Source organism: Gopherus evgoodei, chromosome 1 (genome assembly GCF_007399415.2).
Source record: "Gopherus evgoodei ecotype Sinaloan lineage chromosome 1, rGopEvg1_v1.p, whole genome shotgun sequence".
Lineage (NCBI taxonomy): Eukaryota > Metazoa > Chordata > Testudines > Testudinidae > Gopherus > Gopherus evgoodei.
This window is the reverse complement of record NC_044322.1, coordinates 10,351,343-10,377,959: the sequence shown is the minus strand read 5'-3', so window position 1 is coordinate 10,377,959 and position 26,617 is coordinate 10,351,343. Positions and strand designations below refer to the sequence as shown.

Below are 26,617 nucleotides of genomic sequence, written 5' to 3'. Positions count from 1 at the left end.
CTACTAGAACCATCTGATGCCCACACGCTCTTGTAGAGCGGTTCATGGGCACACCCAACATTGCTCCGTGTGGTTTGCACACATGCCAGTGTTTAGATTTGCTGGAAGCAGGACTCATCCAAAGTGTAGCTGAGTCTCCACTATTGTTGTGCTACAGTGGACTGAGGTCCTTAGCATAACAGTACTAACGGTTCAAGGATCTGGCTGGTCATTAAACACTCTTCCTTCCCACTCCTCCTCCATATTTCCAAATTGTTCATTGTCTTAATAGTGTCCTGATCCAAAGCCCATTGAAGTCAATGAGAGTCTCTTCCAGGAGTTTTGGAGCAGGAAATTCACTCTGCAAGAATCCCCCGCTGCTGTGTGTCCAAAGGCTCTTTTGAGTATTCCTTGCAGCGAGCTGCTCTGCTGCAGCCTTGCCATATCAGAGGGAAGTCGTGGTCACTAACCCCTTTCCAGCAAGAGGGCCAAGTCAAAAACAATGGACTGAGTTCTGCACCTACAAGCCCACTGTAATACAATTGACTTGGGCATGGTTAGATGGAGCATGAGAAATATGCAGCTACAGCTGGGGTGGAAATAGGCGGAAGCTTGTACTTTGTAACCAGCACGGGCACCAACTTTCCTTGGCGCTGGTATATGCTTGCACCCTCCACCCTGCCCCTATTAAACCCCTCCCCAAATCCCTGCCCTGGCTCCACCTCTTCCCCGAGCACGTCGTGTTCCTCCTCCTCCTCCCCACCCCAGTGCTTGTCGCGCAAAGGGAGAGAGGGGGGAGAAGCAGGACATGGCGGTGTGCTAAGGGGAGGAGGCGGAGCCAGAGGTGAGCTGGGGCAGGGGGTTGGGGCAGGGAGCTGCCAGTGGGTGCAGAGCACCCACCAATTTTTCCCCCGTGGGTGCTCCTGGAGCACCCATGGAGTCAGCACTTATGGTAACCAGTGACCAGTTTTCACTCTCCAAGCAGTTTGCTGCATCTGAGAAATAAACCCAGGAGCTGTTTTTGTTTCCACCAAATTACTTTATTATATTGTGAATAATCACAAAGCATTACAATGCTGCAGAGTGTGTCCAAAAAAAAAAAAAAAATCAAGTACACAGAGAAGGTATTTACCAGCCCTTCATAAGACTCATTTAGCTAGCGGCTACCATGAGATTACAAGAGTAAATCTCGCAGTCTTCAATTGGATTGTCACATTGGGTATTAAATTTACCACAGTGGTGCAAAGGCAGTAACTTCTACGGCCTGTATATTATCCCCGAACATTTCATCTAAGTACAGAACTATAAAATTAAACAAATATATAATTTTAAAAATTAAGTTTTCTGCCAGCAGAAAAATTCTCTTAAAAAGGCAGGCTCCATTAGGAAAGAAAAAACCCCTAACCAACCCAAGACCGTGGTGTATTACTATTTGTTCATCATTTCCCTCCTGATTTTATAGAATCACATCCCGTCTAAGACAATATTGTTGCCTTTTAAGAAAATTCTTGCAAAATCAACAGCAAGCTGAGCATTGAAAAGGCTCCGTGAAGGGAAAAAAGATTTTTACAGTATGTAATTTCAATGACAAGATGCCGGATCAATCCCCTGGAGAAGCTACTTGGAAATCCAAGGCCAGATCCTAGTTGGTGTAGGTCAGTGTATTGCACCAGCTGGGAATCTGGCCCTTCCAAGACGGTGACAGGCTTTGATTTGCTCAGAAGTTTTCTACCATCACCCCAGACAGCTGGTGTGGGGCACTGTAATTTCAATTAGTAAAATACTCTCGAGGATGTAGCTGAGAAGATATAGCTCTTTCTGGAAATCATGGATACTGCAGTGTCTTTGATTCAGAATGCAAGCTACTCCACCATGAAGTATACCAGATTTTCACCCCTCCTCCTCAACAATTACATATGTGACCAGATATATCTTAACCTACTTCTAATGTTCTTCCCACACCCACTTTTTGAGGATAGTGCATTTACCCCAGATCCCTCGCAGAATCTGTTGGTGTACTCCGTGCCTTTCACATTTTCCTTCTTGTCTACAGCCACCCTTGGTGCCTGGCTGCAGAATGGGCCAGATTCTAATAACCGTTACACTGATTCAAGTCAGACTTCAATAAACTCTGGGGTCATCTGCACACCTATTTGCTCTGGTTTAGTTAATCCGGTGCAAACTCCCATGTGGACACACTGATTCCGGTTTAGGAGTGGCTTATTGCTGTTTCGTTTAAACCTGTGGCTGATGGACTTAACTAAGCTAAAAAAAAACCCTGCTGCAAACAAAAATAAGAGCATCCACACAGCTTCTTGCATGGGCTCAACTACATTGGTTTAAAAAGAAAAATAATTCCTTTAGTGAAACTGGGGCAACTGTGTGTGTAGACAAGCTCTTCGACTGCTGCAGCTGAGAGCAGACTTTGCTCATGCTGTCTCCCTCTGCCTTCTCCATACCAAGGAAGAGTGGGCCAGATTCAGGCTTGGGGTAAGCAAACAACTCCACCTAGGCTGAGTTTCTCTGGGGACGTGGCTCAAAATTCCCCACTGAATTCACAGAGTGGGCGCTTGGTTCTCTTGTAGCATCTTCCTTCCCCTCCATTTGTTCGAGCTGTGCGTCTCGCTTCCTTACCGCCAGTTCTTGTGCGTTGTTCCCCCCTCGCTGCCTGAGGCATCTGCCTCTCCCACTCCCTTTGCTCCTGCTTTGTTCTCCCTTGGCCAAAATCAGCATGCCGGCAACGGGGCAAAGCCAACCCAAACTGCTCTGTGCTCCCAAGATTTCAGTTAGCTGCCAAGAAGCCAAGCATGAGAGTGGAAAGAATGACACAGAGCAGCAGGCCCCAGATAGGCAAGCAAGCTACCACTTTATTCTGTTAAACAGCGGGAGTCAGTAGCCTCAGGCTTTGGGGCTGGAGCGGTCTCCCTCCTCCTCTCCCCCCACGTTCTGAACACATTTTTCTGGCATGAAATTGCATTAAACAGCACAGCTGCATCACACATGTTCTTATTAGGGCAGGGAAGTCAGAGAGGAAACAGCTTCTTCTCAGTCCCATGGGCTTACATCTTGTTTTGTTGAGGTTATCAAGATAAGGAGCCTCATCGAGCATTCTTTAAATGCCCAAGAAGGGGAGGGAGTTTTTAATTTAGTTTAGATTGAGCTATGAAAGGGAAAACGCATGTAATGTACCCTGCTGGAGCCTGACTCCCAGACAACCTGTCCTTATCGCAAGCGGGCTCTGTTCAGCTGCCTGCACAGCACCAGCGGGGGCTGGGTCCACGGGAACAGCCTTCAGTCCTGCGAATGGCACAGCGCTGAATTTGGACATTCTGTCTTTGACGGACCACTAAGGTTCAACACATCTGCATCAGAAGGCCCCTGGGGTTTCCAGTGGAGGATCTAATGCAATCCTGGGCCGAAAGGATCGGGGTGAGGTGGGGGAAAATGGTCCCCAGGTACCAAGTGTTCATTGCACTTTTATGCAAACAGCAGCCAAGCATTAGAAACACCCTGTACTCAGGTTTGCTTAGTACGGTTTCTTCAGACTGAAAGTGCATGACAATGAGCAGGGCACTGCTAATGAAGGCAACATCTGGAAGGCACTTCTTGGGAAAAAAATAGATAAAGCATGGATTTGTAAGCAAATGACTGCGGAGTTAACACATTTTGGTGCATGCTGCAGACAGGGCTAGCTTTGCTCCTGCAAATAAGCCTGGGCTGAATGCATTTTCTCCCTATATATTCTGTCCTTCCTCAGAAATTCAAAGCAGCGATTCCACTTGGTTCCCATTCACAGCGAACACCATTTGGGGCAGCCATGCTGCACCTATCACTTGCAAATACTTGCAGGAATCAAGAGGCAGACAACGGCGGGCAGTAATACGGAATGTAAAGACACACACCGTCAAGTATTGGCGTATACAAACGTATAAATTATTAACGAAAGGCACGCAGCAGGTCAGTTCAGTCCAGATAGCTGTACAATCTCCCCCAGCCCTTTCCCCTCAACTTTCATCACGAGACATAGGGTGCTGCCGCTACAGACCCATGGCTGTCATGACAACTGAGGACCTCTTTTTTGGTCAGCCCGATTTGTTGGTGATACTGTCCTTCCTTGATCACCTTAAGACACTGTACATTCTTCCCCAAGGTAATGCTTTTGATGGTAGGTAAGTATTTCAGTACAGTCTTTGGCAAGAAAGAAACACTTGTACTGGACAGGTTGAGCTCTTGCAAGGAGCTCAGACCAAAGACTACTTCAGCGCTCAACAACTTAAGGTTGGGGTTGCTGGATAAATCGAGTACCTGGAGGTTGGGGAGTTCTTTGAAGCTGTAAGGAGAGATCTCTCTAAAGCCACGTAAGCTGCTGAGAGATAAATGAATTAAATCCTTCAGTCCCATGAAAGCTCCTTTCTCAATCTTGGCCAGAGGGTTCCCATCAAGATTTAAGTATCGCAAGGGAATCCCTTGGAGGTTGGGTACAGTCTTCAGTCTGTTTCCAGACAGATTTAAGCTCTGAATGTTGGGGATGTTTTTGTCATTGTGTCGTGTGACTGCGCTTATCATGTTGTTGGACAGATCTACGTTAATGGGTTTCCCTTGACTTTTGGAACTAAAGACATCTAACGTTATATCCAGGAGGTGGTTGTTGCTCAAGTCTATGTCCCCCAGGGGTGAACTGGGGAAGCATTCATCTGGAAGGACTGCCAAAGAGTTATGACTCAGATCCAAGGATTCCAGATACCTGAGCCTCGAGAAGGTCGTGGAAGAGATCTTAGCAATTTTATTATAGCTCAGGTCAAGGCTCACCAAGGTGGTATAACCAGGGCCAGTCAGCATTGACTCGTTGATGGTTTCCAGTTTGTTTGAGGACAGATCCAAATAGGAAGTATCCAGCGGGATAGGGACAGGAACAATGTGTGACCCTATTCCGCTGCAATCCACCTTGGTCAAGCTAAAGCTGTCAAAGAGACCAAAACTCTCCACTTCACAGTGGCATCCTGGAGAGCAGGTCTTGGTAGTTCTAATACAAAGAAAGAGAAGCAGCAGGCTGAACCAGGCTGACAGAGGCATCGCTGAACCTGAAAGACAAGAGGAGGAGAGAATTAAAGAGCATCTGAAGCACCGTAGAGAAACTAACAGACTTAAAACCTTGCTGAAGAAGAAGGTTTAACCATCTGAGCTGCGTAACCAGTTGAAATGATCACCAGTATCCCTCTGAAGACGAGGACAGGTGTGCTTGCTGATGCACCGAACAATCCCAGGATACCTGATGGCACTCAATCGTGAAAGCATATGACTGCATTAGAGTTCAGGTATTTCCTTCCTACAGCGGGTATCTGACTGAAGCAGTAATGTGGATTGTCACACATTCAAATAAATGCAGGATGGTAGCCAGGGGCATGTCCTACACTAGACTTTTCCCTCTAAAGTTTCCCACTGTAACAGCTCTAGTGCATAGCCAGTGAATGCTGGTGTTTGGACCACTTTCCTAGGCTGGCTCAGAACGGAGTTAGACAACATGGCAATTAAGATGCCACCAGTGCCTGGTCTATTGTATTCCTACCGCTGCTACCACCAGTGGGAGATTAAGGGGGAAAATCTCACTTAGACTTGGCCCGTGCTAGTACAACAAAGTCAGTACTCAGTTTGGTAATTTGGGATTGCCTGGAAGAGCTATCAGTGCTCTGATGCAAGATCAGTCCTTGCTGTACCTCCACCAGTTTAAGCTGAACCACGCATGAGGCTCCTCATATTATGGTTCAAACACTGGTGACTGGTCAACCCTGAAAACGTACATCAGCATTTCAGGCGTAGCCATAGCCTGGTTCTTTATGGGGGTTTAATAAGCTGTAGCCCAGATGCACACATCAATGCCTGGTCCAGTGGTTGGGGCACTAATTGGGAACTTGAAAGACATGGGTTCAATTTCCCCACCCTGCCACAGACTTTCTGGGTCACCTTGGTAAGTCACTTAATTCTGCCATGCCTTGGCTCGCCATCCGTCACATGGGGACAATCGTGCGGGGGTATTGAGACGATAAATACATTAGTGACGGGGAGGTGATCAGATACTACAGAAATGGGGCCAGCAGGAGCACCTCTGATAGATAATTACCGTAGCATCGAGGCAAGTGAAGAGACATAGCGAGCGCTGGAGCTTCATGGGCATCAAACATAATGGGCCCAACTCGCTACACTGTGCCTCTCAGAGCCAGCACAGCCCAATGCATCCCACGGGCTTGGGGAAGGAGTGGACCTAGAGGGGGGGCATGCCAGGTTTCTGCTGCCAGTCCTCCCTTGGGTATTCGGACGGGTGGGAGAGCAGCTTTAACTCCCTCCAGGAGTTCTGTGGGCAGGGGTCATTGAGAGGAAGTGCTGAATCCTTGCTCTTCTCCGGCCAGCGCTATGACCCACTGCATGAGAGGTAGTGGTCAATGCACTGCCTGGCTTCCTGGTCAGCCGTCCCTTGGCCTGGGTTCATGCTGGGTACAGTGCAGGTGAATCTGGACTGTGAGAGGACTTGACCATTCAGAAAGCTGCTCATGCAGATGCCCATGAAGCCTTTCAAGGTGCACCTATCCTAGCTTGCCCAGCTACACAGAGCCCTCGGTTACAGCTCTTTGTGCTTCATCAGCTGGCAGCTTCATCACCAACCACTGAATTTTCCGGCTTGGGAAATAAATCTGCATCAATCCAACAGCCTGGGAAAACAAAGTCCTCTTGGCCAAGAGCCAGACTGGCACAAGTCTGAGTTCTCACCCATCAGTCCCCCCCAAACAGCCTTGACAATTGGGCCTCAAATAAGGTTTTGAAGGGCCCCTTCTAGGAACCAGAGGATGGGTCACTCCTCTTGCCCTGACTGCCAACAAGGACACCTCGTGTGATACCCACTTCAAAATCCCTACAAGGACAAGCTACTCATTTCACAGGCCACTGGACAGACATCAGGTAACTACGTGCAACAGCTGTTGGTCTGGATTAGGATTCTAACCAGGGACCTAGCAGTGAAGCCCTCTGCAGCTCTTCCCCCTCACACCACACTTGCCGTCTTCACAGCTGAAGGATGAAGGGAGCCAGGAGGCTCATCCCTGGTTCACGGGACTTGCCAGGACTTTCCATTGCTGTATCTGTTAACGGCTTCGCCACAGAATGGTAGTAGCTACAGCGTCGCGGTTTTCAGAAAGAGCTGATTAAAAGCTTTAGCTACACGCCTCTGGGGATTATAAAAACTGAGCAGGCTGGCATCCCACAGGTCTGCAGATAGAAGCGCTGATTATTCCTATTGTTTCCCAGCATCATGGCCTGGAATCACAAGTCCCACGTCTGCTCTCTCTTTATGCCCTTCCAAGAAGGATTTCAGGAGATCTGCAATGGGAACATGTCCCCCAGACAATGATCTATCTACACTGTAGCTATTCTGTTCCTCATTCCTTTATACCCTCCCCCCTACCCCCAATTAAAATGTCAGATACTATTTTTCAAGACTTTGCCTTTACCTCAACTATTCATGGTTTCAGCCTTTACTGTCCCCAGTGAATGCCATTGTCACCTCTTTCTTCGCTCTCTAATAAAAAGCAACACCCTTGTGGTGTCATCTTTGCCACTTAACCTTTGATCCTTCCTCTGTGCCTCCTCTGCAGCCTAGAAAACTTTTGCCAGCCATTTCCTAGAAGTTCACACCTACTTTCATCTTCTCCCAGGTCAGTTCCTCTCCCTTGTCAATGGCTCTTTGCTAATTCGCGTCAGAGACTGGGAGAACCATTGTGAATTACTTCCCAATTTGCAAAGTGCATTCAGAGAAGAAAGGAAGATACCTCACAAAATATGATCTGGCCAGACATTTACTATTATCTGTCCGGCAGTAGCACATAGGAGCCCCCAGTCACGGCCATGGACCCCATCCCTCTCCGTGACAGATGCTGTTCAAACAGAACAAGAAGCCAGTCCCTGCCCTATAGAGCTTACAATCTAAGTGATTAAGCATTTCTGATTGTAAGATAGAGAAATGGGGCATAGCCCACTTCTCTAGAGATCATGACATCCTAGGAAGATGAGCCCTTGTTACAGCATTGTGCTATTTAATATTTGCTGAGAGGTGAGACCACTATCTTGGGGTAAAATGAATGAACTGCACGTTCTACTTTCTCTAAGGTCTCTGGCAAAATTAGAAAAGTTGCAGCAACAGAGGCGTACCCACCAGTTATATCCATTTGGTGTATTCGAGTCCTCTCTCCCACACACCCAACCCATCAGCTGTTCCTGCTTGATTCTTCAATGGGAAAGAGCCTACCAAGTAGTTGCTTTTTCTGAAGCCTGACCCAACTCCTAGGGGAAAAAAAGAGTCCCATTAACTTCAGTGGGAGCTGAAACAGATGGACCCCAGGTCAACATGCCAAATATGACTTAAGACACATGATGAAATCCTAGCCCCATGGAAGGCATGGATAAACCTTCCATTAACTTCAGTGGGGCCAGGATTTCACCCCAAGAATCCAAGTCTCCTCTCACACTAGCAAGAATCAGGAGCAGCTCTACTGAAATCACTGGAGTTACAGTGCTTTAAATGAGTGGAGGATCAGACCCAATACTAGACTTCAATAACCAGAAGACCAATATCTTCTACAGTGTGTGTGTGGAAATTCCCTTCCTGCCCAACTTCAGAAGCAGCTGAGAGAAGGGAATAGAAAAGATGGCCGAATAGGTGTTTTGGTGCCAATATCCAAGACTCACGAATTCTTTTACCCTTTGGTAGGAAGCTGGAGCTAACCAGATGCCGATGCATCCATGTACAAGGCACAGCTGAACGGAGCTATTTACACTACAATTACAGTTTCTTACTAGCCAAGGGAGCAATAACTTATGTCAGCGTTGCTCTGGATCTACTCTCTCTCTCTCATTGGGTCTCTTAATTGCTTTGCAAACAGGATGTACTTTACTCTCTCTAAGCAGACTATTACACCAAGGCAAGGATTCCATTAGAGAACAGCATGAAACATTTAGACAGACAACAAGCAAGTTTGCTGAAGCCTTATTTGTTCTGTCTCCTATTGAAGCTAACAGGTTGTCTGTCATCCAGCCCAAGAAATAACCTCTTCATTCTTAGGCCGTTATAAATTAAAACATACAGGTACGTTTGGCTTTTATTCTAGGCCGGAGAAACCCATAGTGCATTTTTAAGGGGTTAGGGATTGGGGGAATGTGAACAGCATGTATTAAAACACACATCAGAATGCCTTTGGCCTCCAGCCTACAAGCCGTTCTGCTAAATTACGGATATATTCACACAGGGCCAAATCCTACTTGCCCTTATGCCTGCAGCAGCTTTCTAGTGCAACAGGACAGTCACTGGGCAAAGTTGTACAGCCTTCAGTTTGCCCCAAGGGTATTGCTCTACTCTTGCCTTTGGTGTGAAATTTTCCCTCAATGTAAATAGACCCCCTGGGACAACTTCTGGTCACCTTGATACCTGCCTAATCTGGGGCAAGTCCAATGACTTCAACGAATGGGAGCTGCTGGATGCCTTGGACTCTGTTTCTAGAAGAAAAACAATGAAATCTAGAAGCGAGCACTCCAGTGATTCTCCATGTTAGTCACATCACTCTTGCTGAGCCTTGCTGGAAGGCAGCATGGCCAACTATTTCAGGCACTGATGTGAACTTAGGAGATCTGGCTTCTATTCCTGGCTCTGCCACTGACCTGCTGGGTGACCTTGGGCAAGTCACTTTCCCCTCTGTGCTTCAGTTTCTCCTCCCACCCTTTGTCTATCTCATCTATTCATAGTGCAAGCTCTTTCGGGTAGGGACTCTCCCTTAAACTATGTATTTGCATAGTGCAGAACACAGCTGGATTCTGGTCTATTGTAATCCAAACAGCCATTGTGTGGAAGGCTTCTGTAGGCACTTTATTTAAAAAGCCTCAGAAGGCAGCGCAGCAGACAGATCTGTGAATGGGCCCAGCCCAGACCGACTATAGGCTCCGTTCCTACTCAGTCACACTCCTCTGCCCCACTGACTTCAATAGGATCCTACATGAGCACGCCTGGATCACATGGCAGGATTGGGGCCTGTACTTGCACTGGGGTTTCCTGTGAAAAATGTAAAAAACAAACAATCAGCCAACCCACTCTGTGATAGATAAAAAATTTAAAAAGTTAGTTGAGGGCAGAAAGGGGTGGGGCTGAAGCACTGACGGGAGCATTGTTGCAAACCCACACTTTCGGGAAGGCAAACAAAATGACTATTTTCTACTAACGCACAGTCTAAACCTGTAATCAAGGCTTCTCTCATCACCTGCCAACATGTCTACCTGCCAGCTTGGAACCACTATCCCCTGGATTTGGGGCTATTCATTCTTGACAGCACTACCATTTGGCATGCATCTAAGCACAGCCACTTGAGAAACACAGACCTCTCAGGCCTGTGTGGTCCCTGCTATGTGAAAAGCAGGCTGGCCGGACACATCGAGACTACCTCTAGTAGCAGTGACTTCTGTACCACCAACCTGGAAATTTCATCTGGATGGATTTTCCAGCTCTCTCCATGAGGGCAGTGTTAAAGCACACTGAAAAGCAGAAAAATATATATATACATAAATATAGGGTGAGGCTTTTGAAAGCTCTACCCACAGTGCTCTGCCATAGATAAGAATCACTCTATTCTGCAGACTGGAAAACTGAGCCACAGAGAGGTTCACTTCTCCATTGGCAAAGCATGTGCTTAAGCACTTTGCTGATTTGGGGCTTAAGTGATTGGCAGATTTAGGATTTCCCAATTCTCTGGTTGAACCGCAGGATTATGGCTTTTTAAACACTGACCAAAAAGGACTTACTCAGGATGTCGGCCCCTGTAATTCAGACATAGCCACTTACTTTCCTGGCAGGAACATGGGTTTGGGAGGAAGGTGTTGTTTTTTTTAGCACGATACTTCCACAGAAAGGGGGACCAGGATTTTAGTCTGGCATCATCCAAAAATCAACTAACTGCAAAGCCTTTATAATCAGCACAAAGAGCACAGCCGAACAATCAAAACAATCAGGCTGGATTTGCAGAGGAGGCAAGTTGAAAAAACAAAATTCTATTTGACACCTAAGCAAGCTGCGCACAGATGTCAGTGGGAATAAATCCCACAGGCCGGGAAGAAATGAGATTGCTAGTTATTTCTAAGGCACTGAGTTAGAGCAGAGATGGGAACCCCATCAGATAAATCAAGAACCCCCGTGAGGGGATTTTAATTGAGTCACTTTTCTGGCAAGAACAACTTTGTAAAGTGCTTCTTATTTTCTAAAAATGCTCCCATCACTTGCCAAGTTTTAACGGAACTCCTGGGTTTCCCATCCTGATTAACACACCTACCTGCCTTTAGTCAGGCTATACAGCTACATGAATAGCGTCACAGCTATTGCTTTCCAATAGGGGCCGTTAAGAAACACTTTCTCTTGAAGCATCATTTGAGCTCAAAGAGATTGCCAAAGCCAGCGCCCCAAGTTTCACACACAAGTGTGACTAGACAGCAAAAAAGGAACTGACTGAAACTAGCTTAAAAGCAGAGACTGTTAAGCCCTTAAAGAACTCCCCCCCACACACACCCAAAATGAATCTTTGAAGATAAAAGAAACTTGCATCTGTCTCCTGCAAAGGGCTTCTCTCTAGAATGTGAGACAATACAACTTAGGAGAGGCGAGGTATTATTCTTGTATCAGTTCAAGTTAAAGGTCAATCAAGCTTTTTTTTTTTTTTTTTTTTTTTTTTTTTTTACTATTTCATGACAACTGTGATAGCCAGTCCCTAAAATAATAGACGTAGGTGGCTCAGTATAGAATGGCAGCTGGATCTAGGGAGGAGCGTGAGTGAAAGACTCACCCGGGAAGGAACAGAAAGTGGTTACTTTGGGAAGATGGTTAAAAGGTCACTGATGTTTTCAAGCCACAGATACTTAGCGGTAAGGAGCAGGAAGAGGATACAATGATTTAAAATGTGGTCCCGACCTTATAATTGCATCCATGCAGAGCCTTACTGAAGTCAACGGACCCTTTGCAGAACTCTGGCAGCGCATAGGAGGCCCTTTTATCCTGCCAATGTGCTATACAGGGGCCTTGGCATAAATGAGAACCACGCTCATGGGAACTGCCTGCATCATTCAGAATAGAAGATCAGGATCCATATTTATAAATGTCTCTCTTTTACATGGCCCTGGGTATGGAGGAAGCTACAGACCATTCAAAAAATAAAATAAAATAAAAGCGCGACACCCTTTAAACCTGATTCTCCATTAGCGCAGTGTGATTGGAAAAAAAATGTAATCCCATTGAACTCAAAGGGGTTCCTCTAGATTTACACCACTGACAGTAAGAGGAAAATCAGTTGCTTAACTCTAGCAATCTGTGCTGGTTTTAAGAGCTTTCTATACAGCGTGTTTGCATCAGTCACCTCATCTGTGATTAGCTTTCAGAGATGGGTTTATCTGCATAAAGCGCAAGGCAGCTTATAATAATAATAATTAGAGATATATCAATCTTCTAGAACTGGAAGAGACCTTGAAAGATCATTGAGTCCAGCTCCCTACCTTCACTAGCAGGACCAATTTTTGCCCCAAATCCCTGAGTGGCCCCCTCAAGGATTGAACTCACAACCCTAGGTTTAGCAGGCCAATGCTCAAACCACTGAGCTATCCCTCCCCCTTAGATAGTGGATACATCTCAAATTACAAAGCAGGCGGATGTGTGAAATTCTCTTCTGTCTAGCACTGCCTGGCTTTCTCTAGTATGGGGTAGGACAGCGGGATAAACACTTGGAACCATTATGGTGCCCCTCTACTGCTAAAGAGCCCTCGGAGACATGAATAGGAACTGAAATCATTCCTAAAAACCCCTCTGCTTAGTCTCCCTGCTCGGTGAATGAGAATTGAATGCGGAGGCTGAAACATTCTTCTATGAATTATGTTCTGCTTTAATGAGATCTAATAATGGATGTAAAAATACACCCACTTTGCTTTCAGCCGCCAACACCACCACCATAGAGGGAGTCGTTAACAAGTAATTAACCCAACACACATGGAAGCCACATTGCTAGGGCATCCAAGGATAATCAACTTAAAATAGGAACTTACAAATACTATATTGTGTATATACACACACACACACACACTTCCTTACCCTCCTTACATTCAGTTATTTCGCTCTACTAGAGGGATGGGGAAATATTTAAGAAAAAGATGTCCCAGGGCAGCTCTTCAGCTGGTTCAAGAGGCATATGAGAAAGGATGGATGATGTAGGAGTTGGAGCTCAGGACTTGGAGCCTGCTTGGCCACAGACTCCCTGTGTGACCTTAGGCTAGTTACTTAGTTGGTCTGAGCCTCTGTTCCCTATCTGTATAATGGGAACAGTAGCATTTCCACCATAGAGAAGAAAAGTGCATTAGAGATTGGGAGGTGCTCAGATACTGGGATAGTGGAGGCCACTGAAAGGTACCGAAGATGGATCGATGCTGATTTACACCAGCTGAGATTCTATGTGCAATGAAACCCTTTTGGCCAGTTACCTGCCTCTGTGCAGGACCAGTGTGAATTATTGCCACTTGACGTTCTAACAAACAGAAGGTTGGAAAGGAGGATGCCAGGGGAATTATGAATATGCCACCAGAATATGGACCTTCTGGGGACTGTCAGGCTGAATTTAGTTCAGAATTTAACCCCAATTTAGCCAAATGTAGCCAGTAACCAGTATCGCCGCCCCTGTGCAACCTGCAAGTGTAGACCAGGACAGCCACCATGTGTGCTGGTCAAATTAACTGGTGCTTGAAACTAGCGCAAATCCCAGCTTTTCTTGTCTACACTGTAAGTCTGTACAGATGCACTTACACAGGTTGCTGGCTGCCAATGGCAAAGTCCCAAGTATAGGCTTTGAGGACCACCAGAAGATGAGTTTGGAGGTCTCAATCCAATTCCCACAGACCATCCATTAGTCGTCTCAGCAAAGGTACCAAGGAGTGAATGGGCCATGCTCAAGAGGCAGTTCCTCCGAACAGGCACACCAGCAGAGCAGTGGGGGAGGGGAACCTTGCACTGCCACTGCACATATTTCAAGACTTCCATCTCCGTAGCTGTCCCCATCACAAGCACACCACCACTTACATACTGGGAATACCTACACTCTGAGCATACTTCACCCTGCCTCAGTGCAGGGGGTCACACTAGATGACCACTTGAGGTCCCTTCCTGTTCTATATCTCCATGATTCTACACACACAGACAGACGTCTATGCTAGACAATAACACTCAACAAAGCTTTGTCTAAGGATGCAGGGAATTTAGAATGGGTGGGGAAGGCAAGGCTGACACACTCGGTCCTGATTTTTCTGAGGGATCAGAGTTAGACCCTTTTGTCAGTTACAGATGCAGGGTTATATCAGTGCCAAACAGCTATTAACCAACACAGTGCTCCCAGGATAGCTAATTAATAGATCTATTATAGGTGGAAGGACAGATGACAATAGCAAGAGCAAAGCCAGGCACGGAGGGAGGTAAAATATCACATTTCAAGCTAAAATGCTTGAATGTAGAGTGGACATGTGGAGTTAATTAAGTCAGAGGCCTGCGCCTTCTTCCCATTCTCTGCAGCAGCCTGATGGTTATTTGCTTTTGCAGGCATATTTGGCTTCCTGTGCTCTGAAGAAACAAACTCCTTTTAAGAAAACAAGAAATTCAAACTGCTTTCCCCCCAAAAAAAGGGTATTCTAACAGGGATCTTATTTTGATTGTTCTCAACCCTGGTCTGCCTTCAGCCGCCTTTAATAATTTACGAGGCAAACATTTAAACAAGTAGGAGTTTATTCAAGTTGTGCAATTTTCCTCCCCCGAGAGTTTTTATGAGGAAGTCGAGGTGCAGTTTGGATCTAACAAGAGGAAAACCTGCATGGACACGCACTGGCACAGACGTTCCAACCAATTTATAATTGGAACTGAAACAGGACAGATTTGGTGAGTACTATGCTGAGAATTAAATTTCTTACAGGGCCAAACTCTGCACCCAGACCATAGTCAGTGGCCAAAAGTCCATAGACTCCAGTGCCTGCAAGGTTTGACTAGACAGGAAGCAGAGGATAAGTTCTGGAAAAACACAGGAACAGTAGGAAAGAAATCATGACATCTGTCTGGCATGCCACAAACCCAGCCCCCTGCCCACTCAGTGAAGCCTCCACCTTGTATCATTTTACTGAGGACCAAAGTTGCCTGCAGCCGTTCAGACAACTTTGAAAAGTATAATCTTGGTCCCTGGCCTTAGGCAGAGTGCTCAGAACAGGCATTTACCAACAGGAAATGAGGCATTCAAAGTCATCCTCCCCAGCTGTTAGCGGGAGGGAAAGCCAAGTGGCATGAGAGTTCTCCGGGTGCTCTGGGAGCCCTGGCGCACAACTGAGGAGATACACTATAGGGCGTGCCAAGAAAAGGTGGGTGCAATTGCAGTTCACCAAGGACAGGTTAAGATTTGGTTGCTGTTCTCAATGGATTTAATGTTTACGTCTTCACCCACTGATCCTGATCAGCAAGGCGAACAGCACAGCCTCCTCCCTACCTCACTTCATGCCTCCGGGGATCTGGAGAGATGGAGAGGCCATCACTGCAGAGTTCACTCCTGTTACTCCCCTCTCGGGTGAGAGCAGCCCCAATGTGAAGCAACGCTCGAGATGCTGTGCTCACCCTGGCACTGCACTCGCTTCTGTGGGGTGCTAAGACTTCTGGGACGACCTCCCACCCTGGTTCTTTGTGCTGCTCTTAGCTGAGCTGCTCTGTGGATTCTCTCCCAGTGGCCTGTGGGCGAAGCGGTCTGTTCTTTTGTGGCACACGAGGGTGGGGTTGGAATTGTGGGAAGGCATCGGAGGACTAGTGGCCGTCAAGCGGAACTACCCGGTGTCCTCGCTCCTGTTAGCGGCTGGCAAATTGTGCTAATTCAAGCTGCGGCTTATAACCTCCCTTCCCATCGGGCTGGCCACTTGGAATTTAAAGCACCACCACACTCGAGTTAAGACTTTGTATATGGACAGGACTGGAGCTGTAGGCAACACTAGAGTAAACCCTTGAGTTAACGCTGCTGTGATGACACACCATAAGGCAGCATGGTCTAGTGGAAAGAGCACGTCATTGGCACTCGGGAAACCTGGATTCTATACTCGGCTCTGCTCCTGGCTGACTGTAGGTCATTCACCTCACCTGTCTGTTCCCTTCGTTCGCCCTTCACCCATCTTGTCTATTTCCACTGTAAGCGCTTCAGGGAAGGTTCTGCTTCTTACTATATGTCCGCAATGCTGCCTAGCACAATGGAGGCTGATCTCAGCTGAGAATACTTAAAACCAGTAACAAACGAACCCCAGACAGACCAAAAATCAATATAGTCCACTTCTTTGGAAGCAACAGGGCCTGCACACACAAATTACCACCCCGTTGTTCTGATGCAAGTCAGAGTGGAGAGCAGCCCTTCAGAGTTGCAGGGAACCAGAAAATGTAAGCAGAGCCAGGGAGGGGGAGGGTGTCCATGTCCCTTTTATCATCATGTCCTCCTTAGAGAGGCAAAAGCTATTTAGCTTTATGGCTTTTTCATTGTGAGAAAGCTTGTCAAGGAAATCCTCTTGATCACAGCAGTGTGAGCACTTAAGGCCAGTGGTAAACTGTTCCCTTGCATCATGTTGCGGGGAGGGGCTGGGGGCCAGTTAATCACCAACTGCCTTTCATTGCCACATGCTATCCCCGAGGCCCGGAGCCAGCAGAATTTCAAAAGGGACTGTGGGTTTGTACGGGCAAGAGGGATCTCCCCAGCAGTAAATGTTAAAATACATAAGAGTTGTGGCAGGGCTATACGCCATTCTGCTTCAGGACTTAAGCCCATCTCTAGTTATTCAGGGTTCAGAGGTTAACACCACGGACAGGCTAGCCAAAAACGCTACTGCAGGGCTTCTTGCACCTTCCTCTGCAGCAGCTGTTCTTGGCTACTGTTGGTGACAGGACTAAATGGTTCGCTGCTCTGAGCTAGTTCAGTTGCTCCTACGTAACAAAACATTCTCAGGATACAAGGCAAAGAGGGTGCAAGCAGGGTGCTTGGTCTATGCTGGGAAATTATCCTAGTTCCAGCTATTGAAACCTGGCAAGGTAAGTAATCTGCCCTGCATCATATAGTGAGTTTGTGGCAGAGGCTGGAATTAAATCCAAGTCTCCTGAGTCCCAGTCAAGGGCCTTAGCCACAGGGTGTGGAAAGGAGAGATAAGTAGGTCTGTTCGGTTTTTAAGCAGCCTGTTTTCCTTTGCTCCTTCTCCCACAGCTTTATATGGTTCTATTTAAACCCAACATGAGGCTTCCCGCACCTGGCTACCCAAATGCACTCGGTCTCATTCTAATCACTCATTATGACTGTACCTCTCTGTAGCACTCCGGTTTCCAGAGACATGATATAATCTGGGTGGAATGCATTTGGTTTTATAATATGCTGCTTGTCTCTCAGAGCTGCAAGGCAAGTTCTGAGCGTCCAGAGGTGGAGGAAACCCAACCAACGCTGCTACTGCATCATCCACCTTTGCAGAAACCTACTACTCAAACATAGAATACTGGATCAGTCTCTGCATTGACCTCTACCGGGAGCCACTCGACTGTGTCACCTCATGCAATAAAGTATGAGTCCATCACACCTTTGGTTAAGCACACAGCCCACAGGGCAGGGCCTGGGGTTCAAAACATGAAAGCAAAGCCAATGGAGGAATAAATATGATAGAGAGCATCTCAGTGTCTAAGAATTCACAGATACTGTCCTGGCTTCGACAGTACCGTTCCGCACCCCCTTTGAAACCTTCTACTCTAAGGAAAGCTCTCATCGCCTAAGAGACCTAGCAATTAACAGGGCTGATGATGCACCACAAGTCAAGTATAGACACAGCCCCCTGAGGTTCACATCAGGATTAGCTCCCTCCCAGCCCCACCCTCTGACTACAGAGGGAGGCATCCTCTATAGCAGTGGATCTCATGTGAATGGCCACCAGAATTTGTTGCAAACCAAGCAACAATGGTGGGGTCAGGGACACTGGACTATAACATTGAAAGTTGCTGCGTTCTGGTGGTACAAAGCATAACGGCACAACACATGCGTAAATTAGATGCAGTCAATAGCATCCAGCCTGTTGGCTGCTACTAATGAACAATGGCTTATATCTAGCATAGGGCCTTTTCACATGCCTCCTCTCTCCCCCTCAAAAAAGGGGTGAACTGACTGTTGAAGTGTAACACCAGGAGACCCCTTCGTGCACAGCCTCCTGCCCAAATGCAGACACATCTGGAGCACAGCATGGCCAGAGTTTAACAGCGCACCGTAACTCTGCGTACATTTTAGGAGAGGAAGAGAAGAATGCTGTATCCAGCTGAAACTGCATGAAGACCTGAGCGAGGCAGAAAAAACTCAGCCCTGGAATCCTGCAAATGAATTCCAGGTGGATAACACCTCTGAACTTGCAGAAAGTGACATGAGATCTTAAGAAGGCCACAGCATTATGTCTCATTCAAAGGGCACCTTCTCCTGCTCCCGCCTCCAGCACCATGCTGGGGCACTGATCCAATGAGAACTTGGGGGAGGGGGATACAGTGCTACCTCTGCATTCCCCACTCCCCACACCAGAAGCTGCCTGCTCCTCACATCTTTAGTGCTACACAACAAAGAGATTGCAACCCTACTCTCCTGAGCTGAAATTTCTAGTGCCCTTCAGGGCTGCCACAACCAGACTAGGTTTTTGCTGTCATTGGCGAATAATCTCTTAGCCACATGGGGCACTCAGAGTGCAGCTGCAGATCCTCCATTGGAGGAGAGCATACATACACTCCCAGCTATCATTGTTGCTAACAGCACGGCTGTAAATGAAAGGCTCCCAAAAATTCTCACAACATGACTATCCTGAGTAACGAACGCTAACAAAATGCCAGGTTTATGGCATAGCTGGTGCCCGGTGGAATACCAATGATGCCGTGCAGCTGGCTTGTCTGGAGCAAGCTGCCTACACCCCACGGGCTGCACTGAGCAGGTTTTATAAAATGTTTATTCTGGAAAGTTTGGCTGGCTTTGCCTTCCCCCTCCCCCCTCCCCATCCCCCCAGTGACGACCAAGGCTTAATTGGCAGGTTACTGGCTTTTTGCTCACAACGTGTATCTTGTCTATTCCGGCCAACTTGAAACAGCAAGAGGAAGGATGGCCCAGATGTCAGGGCACTTGGAAGACCTACGTTCAAGTCTCTGCTCCACCACAGACTTCTGGCGTGACCTTGGGCAAGTCACTTAGTCTCTTTGTGCCTCCGTTCCCCAGCTGTACAACAGGAATAACAGCACCGCCCTATTTCACTGGGGTGTTAGGAGGATAAATTGGTTTAAAGACAAACCCAGGAGTTTGAGGTTCTCAGATACTATGGCAATTTGGGCCGTGTAAGCACCAAAGGTTATGTCTACACAGCCAGTGGCAGCAAGTCACTGGAGCTCAGCCTCTGAAACTCAACCCCCTCCCGAGGTTTCACAGGCTTAGACACCACTTCAGAGTGCTGTCTGCACAGCTGTTTTAAAGCACAAGCCTAAATCTGTCAACCCAGGCTGGGAGGCGAGTGGCCAGGCGGGCTGTGTCTCATAAAATCATAGACTCTCAGAGTTGGAAGGGACCTCAGGAGGTCATCTAGTCTAACCCCCTGCTCAAAGCAGGACATGTAGACATCCCCTAAGATGCTTTCAAAGCTAAAAACATGGTACAAGCCAGGCAAGAAAATTTAGTTAAATAAAACATAAATAAGAGAACCATGTCAGTTTTAAGTGCGTTAAACCTCACGCGTGGGTCACTGTGGATAGGAGTCTTATACAGCCTTTTCCACCCACAGGTCCCAAAGCACTTTGCAAAGGAAGCAAGCAGCATTATCCCCATGGCAAACACAGGGAGCTGACCTGTGTTCTCAGATATGCACAGGAGTGAATGATTGACACTAGTGTAACCAGGGTGGGAGTCCTGATTTTCTGAAGTACCAATGCCCTGCTCCTACTGGCATCACCCCAACCCTGCCAGGGTGGCCCTGCACATACGGTGCCAGAAGAGCGCTCACCACATTCTGGCCCCAATAAACCATTCCTTGTATTGGGCTCCAGTTCAGACCAGCACATAAGCACACATTTAAGAGTTAAGCACACTCTTCAGTCCCACTGATTCAAGTGGGATCCAAGCACATTCTTAAGCACCCTTCTTAAACAGGGATGCTTCCCTGAATCGGGGCCCAGGAGCCTGCATTAAGGGCATGCTTCCATGGCCAAGGGAGAGCTGTTTCCTTATGGCGATGCCTATGAGAACACAGGGTTTTCAGAGACGCTCCGGAGCCCACACTGCTCCAGTAGTGGGGCCTACCAGTGATGGGAGCCCTAGCTTAGCCTAGCTGCTGGCACATTAGACTACGAAGCGGCTAATTCTGCTCAGAGCGGCTCACGGTGGTCTGAATGGCGAGGCCGGTCTGCACTAGAGCTCTGCCATGGCCACGGCCCCAGGACAGCAGTCACGACAAGGGCTGGTGGCAGGTCTCCCACCAGTCTAGATGCTGCTCCCCGAAAGGAAGTGGTGAAAGCCTCACTACCTGGGACTCTCAAGCGATAGAGACACTGTAGGTGGGAAATCCTGCACTGCCGGGGGCGAGCCATAGCCTATGGCCCATGAGGAATTTTCCCGTCTCAACTGCTATGGCTTTGTGCATGCTGGGAACAATAAACAAGCTCCCGTGGTTACCATGCCCCCCCCATATAGTTTGTCACACTCACGTGGTGCCTTTGTCTTGACTGTCAACGCTTTGGATCAGGGACCACGTCTTTGAATGTACCTGAGCAGCGGCTAACCCAACAGGGTCCCAATCGGAGCCTTCAGGCCCTGCTGCAGTACAGAGGATAATAAACAGTCTTTAAATGGAAACTCTGCATTAAGCTGGTTCCAGCAAGATCAGTTTCTGACCCAGCTGGGCTCAGACCACAATGGCTGGCCACCTGGTAGCAGAGCCACATTTCCCAATACATGTGAGAACCCTTGAGGGCCAGAGCGGGTTAACAATCATTTTAGCTGGAGCTCAGCTTAACAATGGCCATAGGCAACGATCAGAAGGCCAGTGCAGTGCAGAGGCCTGACACAACGACCCTTTCGGGTGATGACCCAGCAGCTGAGAAGCATGGACCCAGAGGATCGAGGACTGCAGGTCCTCGCCCAAAAGAGCTGACCACTGTACTGAACGAGCCAGCATTTCTGCAACAGGAATGAATCGGAATCATTCTTCTGAGTGTCATAGGCCCTATTCTGCTAACAACTCATGAGATTCTCCTGGAGCTCAAGTGGCAGGTGGCTGTGCTTCTTTCAGCAGGCGTCCCATATTCTCTGTTGCTAAGTCTGGGTGGGTTACGCTGTGCTGAATAATGACAGCCATGAAGTGCCTAGCTAGGCCCCGTCTAACAACAAGACACCCATGGTAGCATGCTCTGAAAAGCACAGTTTCTCTGTTAGCTATGCACTTTCCTCCCAGCCTAAAAGCCAGGAGGCTGCTCTGTCTGAAGGGTAGCAACTAAGAGAGAGGGAAAGAAGAAGAGTCAGTTAGATGTCAACACAGAGGGAGGATACAAAAAGGGGAACCAACAAGAACCCACAAGCACCATCACCAAATATTACATCCAGCCACAGTCCCGGCCCAACGGTCGGCCAGGTTTCATCAATTAACCACTGCACCAACAGTCAGATTTCAGCCTGGCCTGAGTGGCACTGGAAGCCAATTCCATACTAATAGATGTCATTCCATTTCGAGTTCGCAAAGGATTCCTGGTTTTGTTTTTCCTGCCTCTTTCGCGTTCATGCTGCAGATGGAAAAATCTTTAGAGCAGAAGTAGTAAGAGGAGGCAGCCCCCATTCAAGAAAGAGAATCAGCACCAGGCCGATGCCCATATGGCATTCAGCTGCCTTTTTTACTGTTTAATTCGTTAATTTTAGTGCCAAGGTTTAAAATAAAAATGTGTTGGTTTGGCCAAGGTTTATCTTCTCCCCCAAAATCTCAATGTTTGAAAGTTTCTTTTGATTGCCTGCCAAAACACTAGCTCTGGGAAGCACCACACAGAACACCCCTGTTCCTCTCTGATCCCAGACACGCAGTCAGTCGGGCTGGTATAAAAGGAATTACTGTCTCATAAACCAAGAGACCCATCCCCACAGCCCCATGCTCTTCCTCCCCCCACCCCCAACCAGCTGACTAGCAAGGAGGAGGGAGAAGAGCCTGAAAGAGGAAAGGGAATAGTTAGGGATAGGGTGAAAACTCTAAACCTCCTGAAAACTCAAACCTCATGCATAGATTTCACACTGAGTGGAGATGCACTTCACATCCACATTGCAGGCACTGGTTCAAAATTACTCTTCATTTTAAAGCCCCTTCCTGGACTGCCTAACTGACGGGCCTCCTTTCTCTCACCTCTCTTCCCAATCATTCAGCACTGGCTTTTCCTCTGCATCCCCTCCTATACTCTGTTCCTACAAGAGCTTTCTCCTCTGCAGCTCCTGCAGTCTGGAGCCCTTCCTGGATTTCCCCATCACACCAATGCCTTATCAGGATATCTCAAGTCACCACCACCACCTTAGGCACACTTCACATTATCTTCTCTCTTCAGCCTCCTATAGTGGAATATGTAAATTCATTCACCATCCCAGGCATTCACACCAGTTTTGCATACTTGACACCATTACTGCCTGCTGCCCTAGGTAATTCAGCTAGGTGCATGGAGTACAGTTTGAAAGGATGCCATGCATATAGAATTGTATTGTACACTCTTTACAACATAATTGGTATTTAATATAACCATTGATGTCTCTTTCTCACTCACATGCACCCTTTCTGCTCCTCACCACTTATCATACCCTCACATGCACATGCATGCACGCGCACATACACACACGGATCATGCTACCACATTCAAGACACTATAAAACAAGATTTGGGAATTCTCAGGGGATCTTCAGATTAAGGCTTGGACTTCGGGTGACCTGGGTTCAATATCTGGTTCTGCCACTGACTCCCTGTATGACTTTGGGCAAGACACTTAATCTGTACCTTGGTTCCCCACACCCCTATCTGTAAAAATGGGGATAATAAAGCTTCCTTTGTCTGCCATCTGTTTAGACTGGGAGCTCTTCAGGGCAGGGACTGTTTTTCCCTGTGTAGCTTTACAGGACTTAATAGCACAGAATCCTTAGCAGAGATCAGAGCTTCAGGTGATAGTGTAATACAAATAAATGACAGTGATGTTGGAGATGAAAGCTAAACCAACCCTTACAGAGCTAGGGTCCCCTCCACATCCTTGGCTAATGGGGTGCAGGAGGACAGGCTTACACTACAAACTCTTGGAAAAAAGGTTTTAACTGTCCTGCCCTCTCCAATCATATTAACATCTAGTGCAGAGGTGGGCAAACTACAGCCTGTGGGACACTTCTGCCCAGCCCCTGAGCTCCTGGCTGACCTGCTGTTCCCCCTTCCCCGCAGCCTCAGCTCACTCCACTGCTGATGTGAGCTCTGGGCAGCGCAGCTGCAAGGCCGGGCCTGACCCAGTCTCTGTGCTGCGTAGTGGCGGCGACACAGCTGTAGCGCCACCCGGGGTGCTCCAGGCAGTGGGTTAAGGGGGCAGGGAGATTGAATAGGGGGCAGGGAAGTTTGGTGGGGGTGGGCAGGGGGAGAAGTGTAAATAGGGGCCAGGGCAGTCAGAGGGTGAGGAATGGGGCGTTGAATGGGGCAGTGGTCCCTGGGGGGCAGTCAGGAATGAGAGAAGGGGTTGGATGGGGCAGCAGGGGGCAGTCAGAGGCAGGGGTTCCAGGGGTGATCAGGGGACAGAGAGAAGGGATGGTTGGATGGGACAGGAGTCCGGAGGTCTGTCAGGAATGAGAGGGGAGGTTGGATGGGGCAGCGAAGGGCAGGCAGGGGCAAGGGTTCCGGGGGCAGTAAGGGGACAGGGAGCAGCAGGGGTGGATGGGGCAGGGGTATCAGGAATGAGAGGAGGGGTTGGATGGGGCGGCAGGGGGCAGTCAGGAAGGGGTTCCGGGGGGGGGGGCTGTCAGGGAACAAGGGGTTGGGACAGGGGTTCCGGGGGGTGGGGGCTGTCAGGGAACGGGGGGGTTGGATAGGGCAAGAGTCCCGGGGGGGCAGATAGGACCCCCTCCCCTAACCAGCCCTCCATACAATTTCCAAAACCCGATGCAGCCCTCGATGTAGTGGCACAAGGAGGTGTTGCTTGACAGAGTCAGAGCGGCATCTTTAGAAGTTTGCACAGCTATAGTGCAGGTTGTTCATGTCTTCTACCCAGATATTTTCAGTGCTCACCATCACCATGAGATCTGTAGCATCTTGAAATACTAGCACTGGTTCTATGGCAGTAACTCCTACAGTGTGCTTTGAAGCACCAATGGTTTGTACAGCACAGAGAGCAGTGTCCAGAAAGACAAGCTTCGTAATGTAACTTGAGCGAATGCTGTATACAGGGGAGCACGATCTGATTTATTAGAGGTGATGTCTGGGCAAATCTTTCATCTCAAGAACTCAAGCTCCCCAGGCCGTACTGACAAACCAGGAGTTGTGAGTTCAATCCTGGGGGGCCATTTAGGGATCTGGGGCAAAAATCTGTTTGGGGCTTGGTCCTGCTTTGAGCAGAGGGTTGGACTAGATGACCTCCTGAGGTCCCTTCCCACCCGGATAGTCTATGATTCTATGACACTTGTCTTAACCACTGGAGAAGTTACATGGCTCATTTCTTCTCGCAATAGTGGTTCTCAGTTCCATTTGCTGCCATTCAATTACATTAAGATTTTGCCCAGAAACCAAGAGCAACATTCATCATCGATTATTGAACCCCTCCCATGCCAGTAACGATTTTACATATTTAGCATCTTCCCATCCTCTTTAGTTTTGCACAGCACGTTCAATCAACTCGGTTCATGACTTTCCAACCAAGCCAGCAGGATAAAGAGGTTTTTGTTCACAATCAACTGACGTGTGCCGGTCTAGCATATTAATAAATTGACCATGAGCTACTGATTAAGGCGCGATTCTCATGACTGGTTAAAAGTTAGCTAAGGCGCGTATGCCTTATCCATCCTCTTCCCTCTCCTCTGGCAGGCTGGCTGCTTTTTTTCGAGCAAATCCTCAACTACTTCCCCCTCTTCCCCTCTCCAGCTTAATCCAGTTAGAGAGGCTGGAAATTCCGGGACTAGGCAGGCTGCATCATGCACCGGATTTGAGACTAGACCATGAGATCAACTTTATCCTTCGCTGTGTGGCTTCATTCCTTCCACCAGTGTGCATGTCTGGGCTAATCCAGGCAGCTGTTAACGAGACAGTAACCTCTTAACCTGGGCGAGCACTGCCTGCGCAGCGGCTTTTTCCTCCCCTCCCCCGTCTGCTCTTGTCTCCTTGATTAGATCGCTGCTCCCCAAAAGTTCCTTTAAACCTGTGTGACTTTGGAGCACCATTGAGCGCAGCCAGACAAGACAGCCTCCTTCCTATCCCCCCCTGCCCCTGAATCCTGCGCCTATAGAGAGAGAGAACTGGAAGGGGGGGAACCAGGGAGCAGCGTGTGAAATCAAAGCCCTGAATCTGGGCACTGGAGGCGGGCACTGATTCCAGCTGCTGATCGGATTACTTGCAACCGTGGCAATTTCAACTGCTCATCAGACAGCCACCATTCCGGGCGGGGAGACAAGAGCGAGGGAAGGGGAATACAATGAAAAGCGAGAAGAGAAATCATCACCAGAGACACATGCATGCCACACCATCTGCTAGGGAAAACGCGACAGCCGCAAAGCTGTGCAAATCTTTTTCGGAAGTCAGGAAGCTCGCAGATTTCCCTGGGACTGAAATCTCCTGCAACTCTCTGCAGGGCAGGTTTCAGTCTTTGGAAACCAAACAGTTCTACCCCCAAAAACCTTATTTTATATGGAGACATCTTCCGTGTACAGACACAGGCAACTCTCTGCAAAGATTTAAAACAAAACAAAAACACACGCACACCAAACCCGCTCCAGACAAAGTTCTCGCTCCTGGCTGAAAAGCAGCAGGGCTGCTTATGTGCCAATCGCAATCCCAGCCCGGCGGCCGAGCAGACAGCAAACTGCCCGGCCCGAAGTTGAAGGCGATCCTTGAACGATGAAGCAGGAAAGGGTTTAGTGACTCCCGTTTCCCCAGGAAATGGAGGGCGAGCCGGCAGTGCCCTCACCCCCCGGCCGGTGGGAGCTCGGGAGAGCCCGCTGCATGGCCAGCCCGCCTTGCTCTGCAGGCGATCCCCGAGAGCTGCCGGACCTGGGACCGCGCAGGGTAACCGCGCTCCAGGCTGCCCGGTTCCCAACTCATGACAGCCCGGGGCGGGCAGGCAGGCGGGCGAGCTCCCCCCTCCGAGCGCTGCAGCAGGAGCGGAGCTGGGCAGTGCCCTGGGCTGGCAGCATTGCTGGCTGCGGGGAGCCGCGGAGAACCACTCACCTTCCCCGGGCCGGAGGGAGCGGCCCCCCTGGACCAGCACCTGGGCAGAGGCGGCGGCAGGCTGGACGCTGGGGTCTGGCTGCTGGCGAGAGCGAACTCCGCTTGCACCCGGTCT

General features: G+C 48.5%; 1 protein-coding gene across 3 annotated transcripts; it reads right to left on the bottom strand.

Annotated features, from left to right (window-relative positions):
* Positions 1-1,013: 1,013 nt before the first annotated feature.
* Positions 1,014-26,617, bottom strand: TSKU (tsukushi, small leucine rich proteoglycan). Of its 3 annotated transcripts, none has more exons than XM_030557796.1 (3): positions 26,503-26,617; positions 20,783-20,891; positions 1,014-5,060 (listed from the first exon to the last, which is right to left on the bottom strand). In XM_030557796.1, exon 3 carries the CDS (start codon positions 5,050-5,052, stop codon positions 3,994-3,996), a length of 1,059 nt encoding a protein of 352 aa, XP_030413656.1. In that variant the 5' UTR covers positions 5,053-5,060; positions 20,783-20,891; positions 26,503-26,617; the 3' UTR covers positions 1,014-3,993. The 3 variants fall into 3 exon arrangements, with proteins under 3 accessions (XP_030413656.1, XP_030413636.1, XP_030413646.1); XM_030557776.1 differs by lacking the exon at positions 20,783-20,891 and adding an exon at positions 8,180-8,307; XM_030557786.1 differs by lacking the exon at positions 20,783-20,891.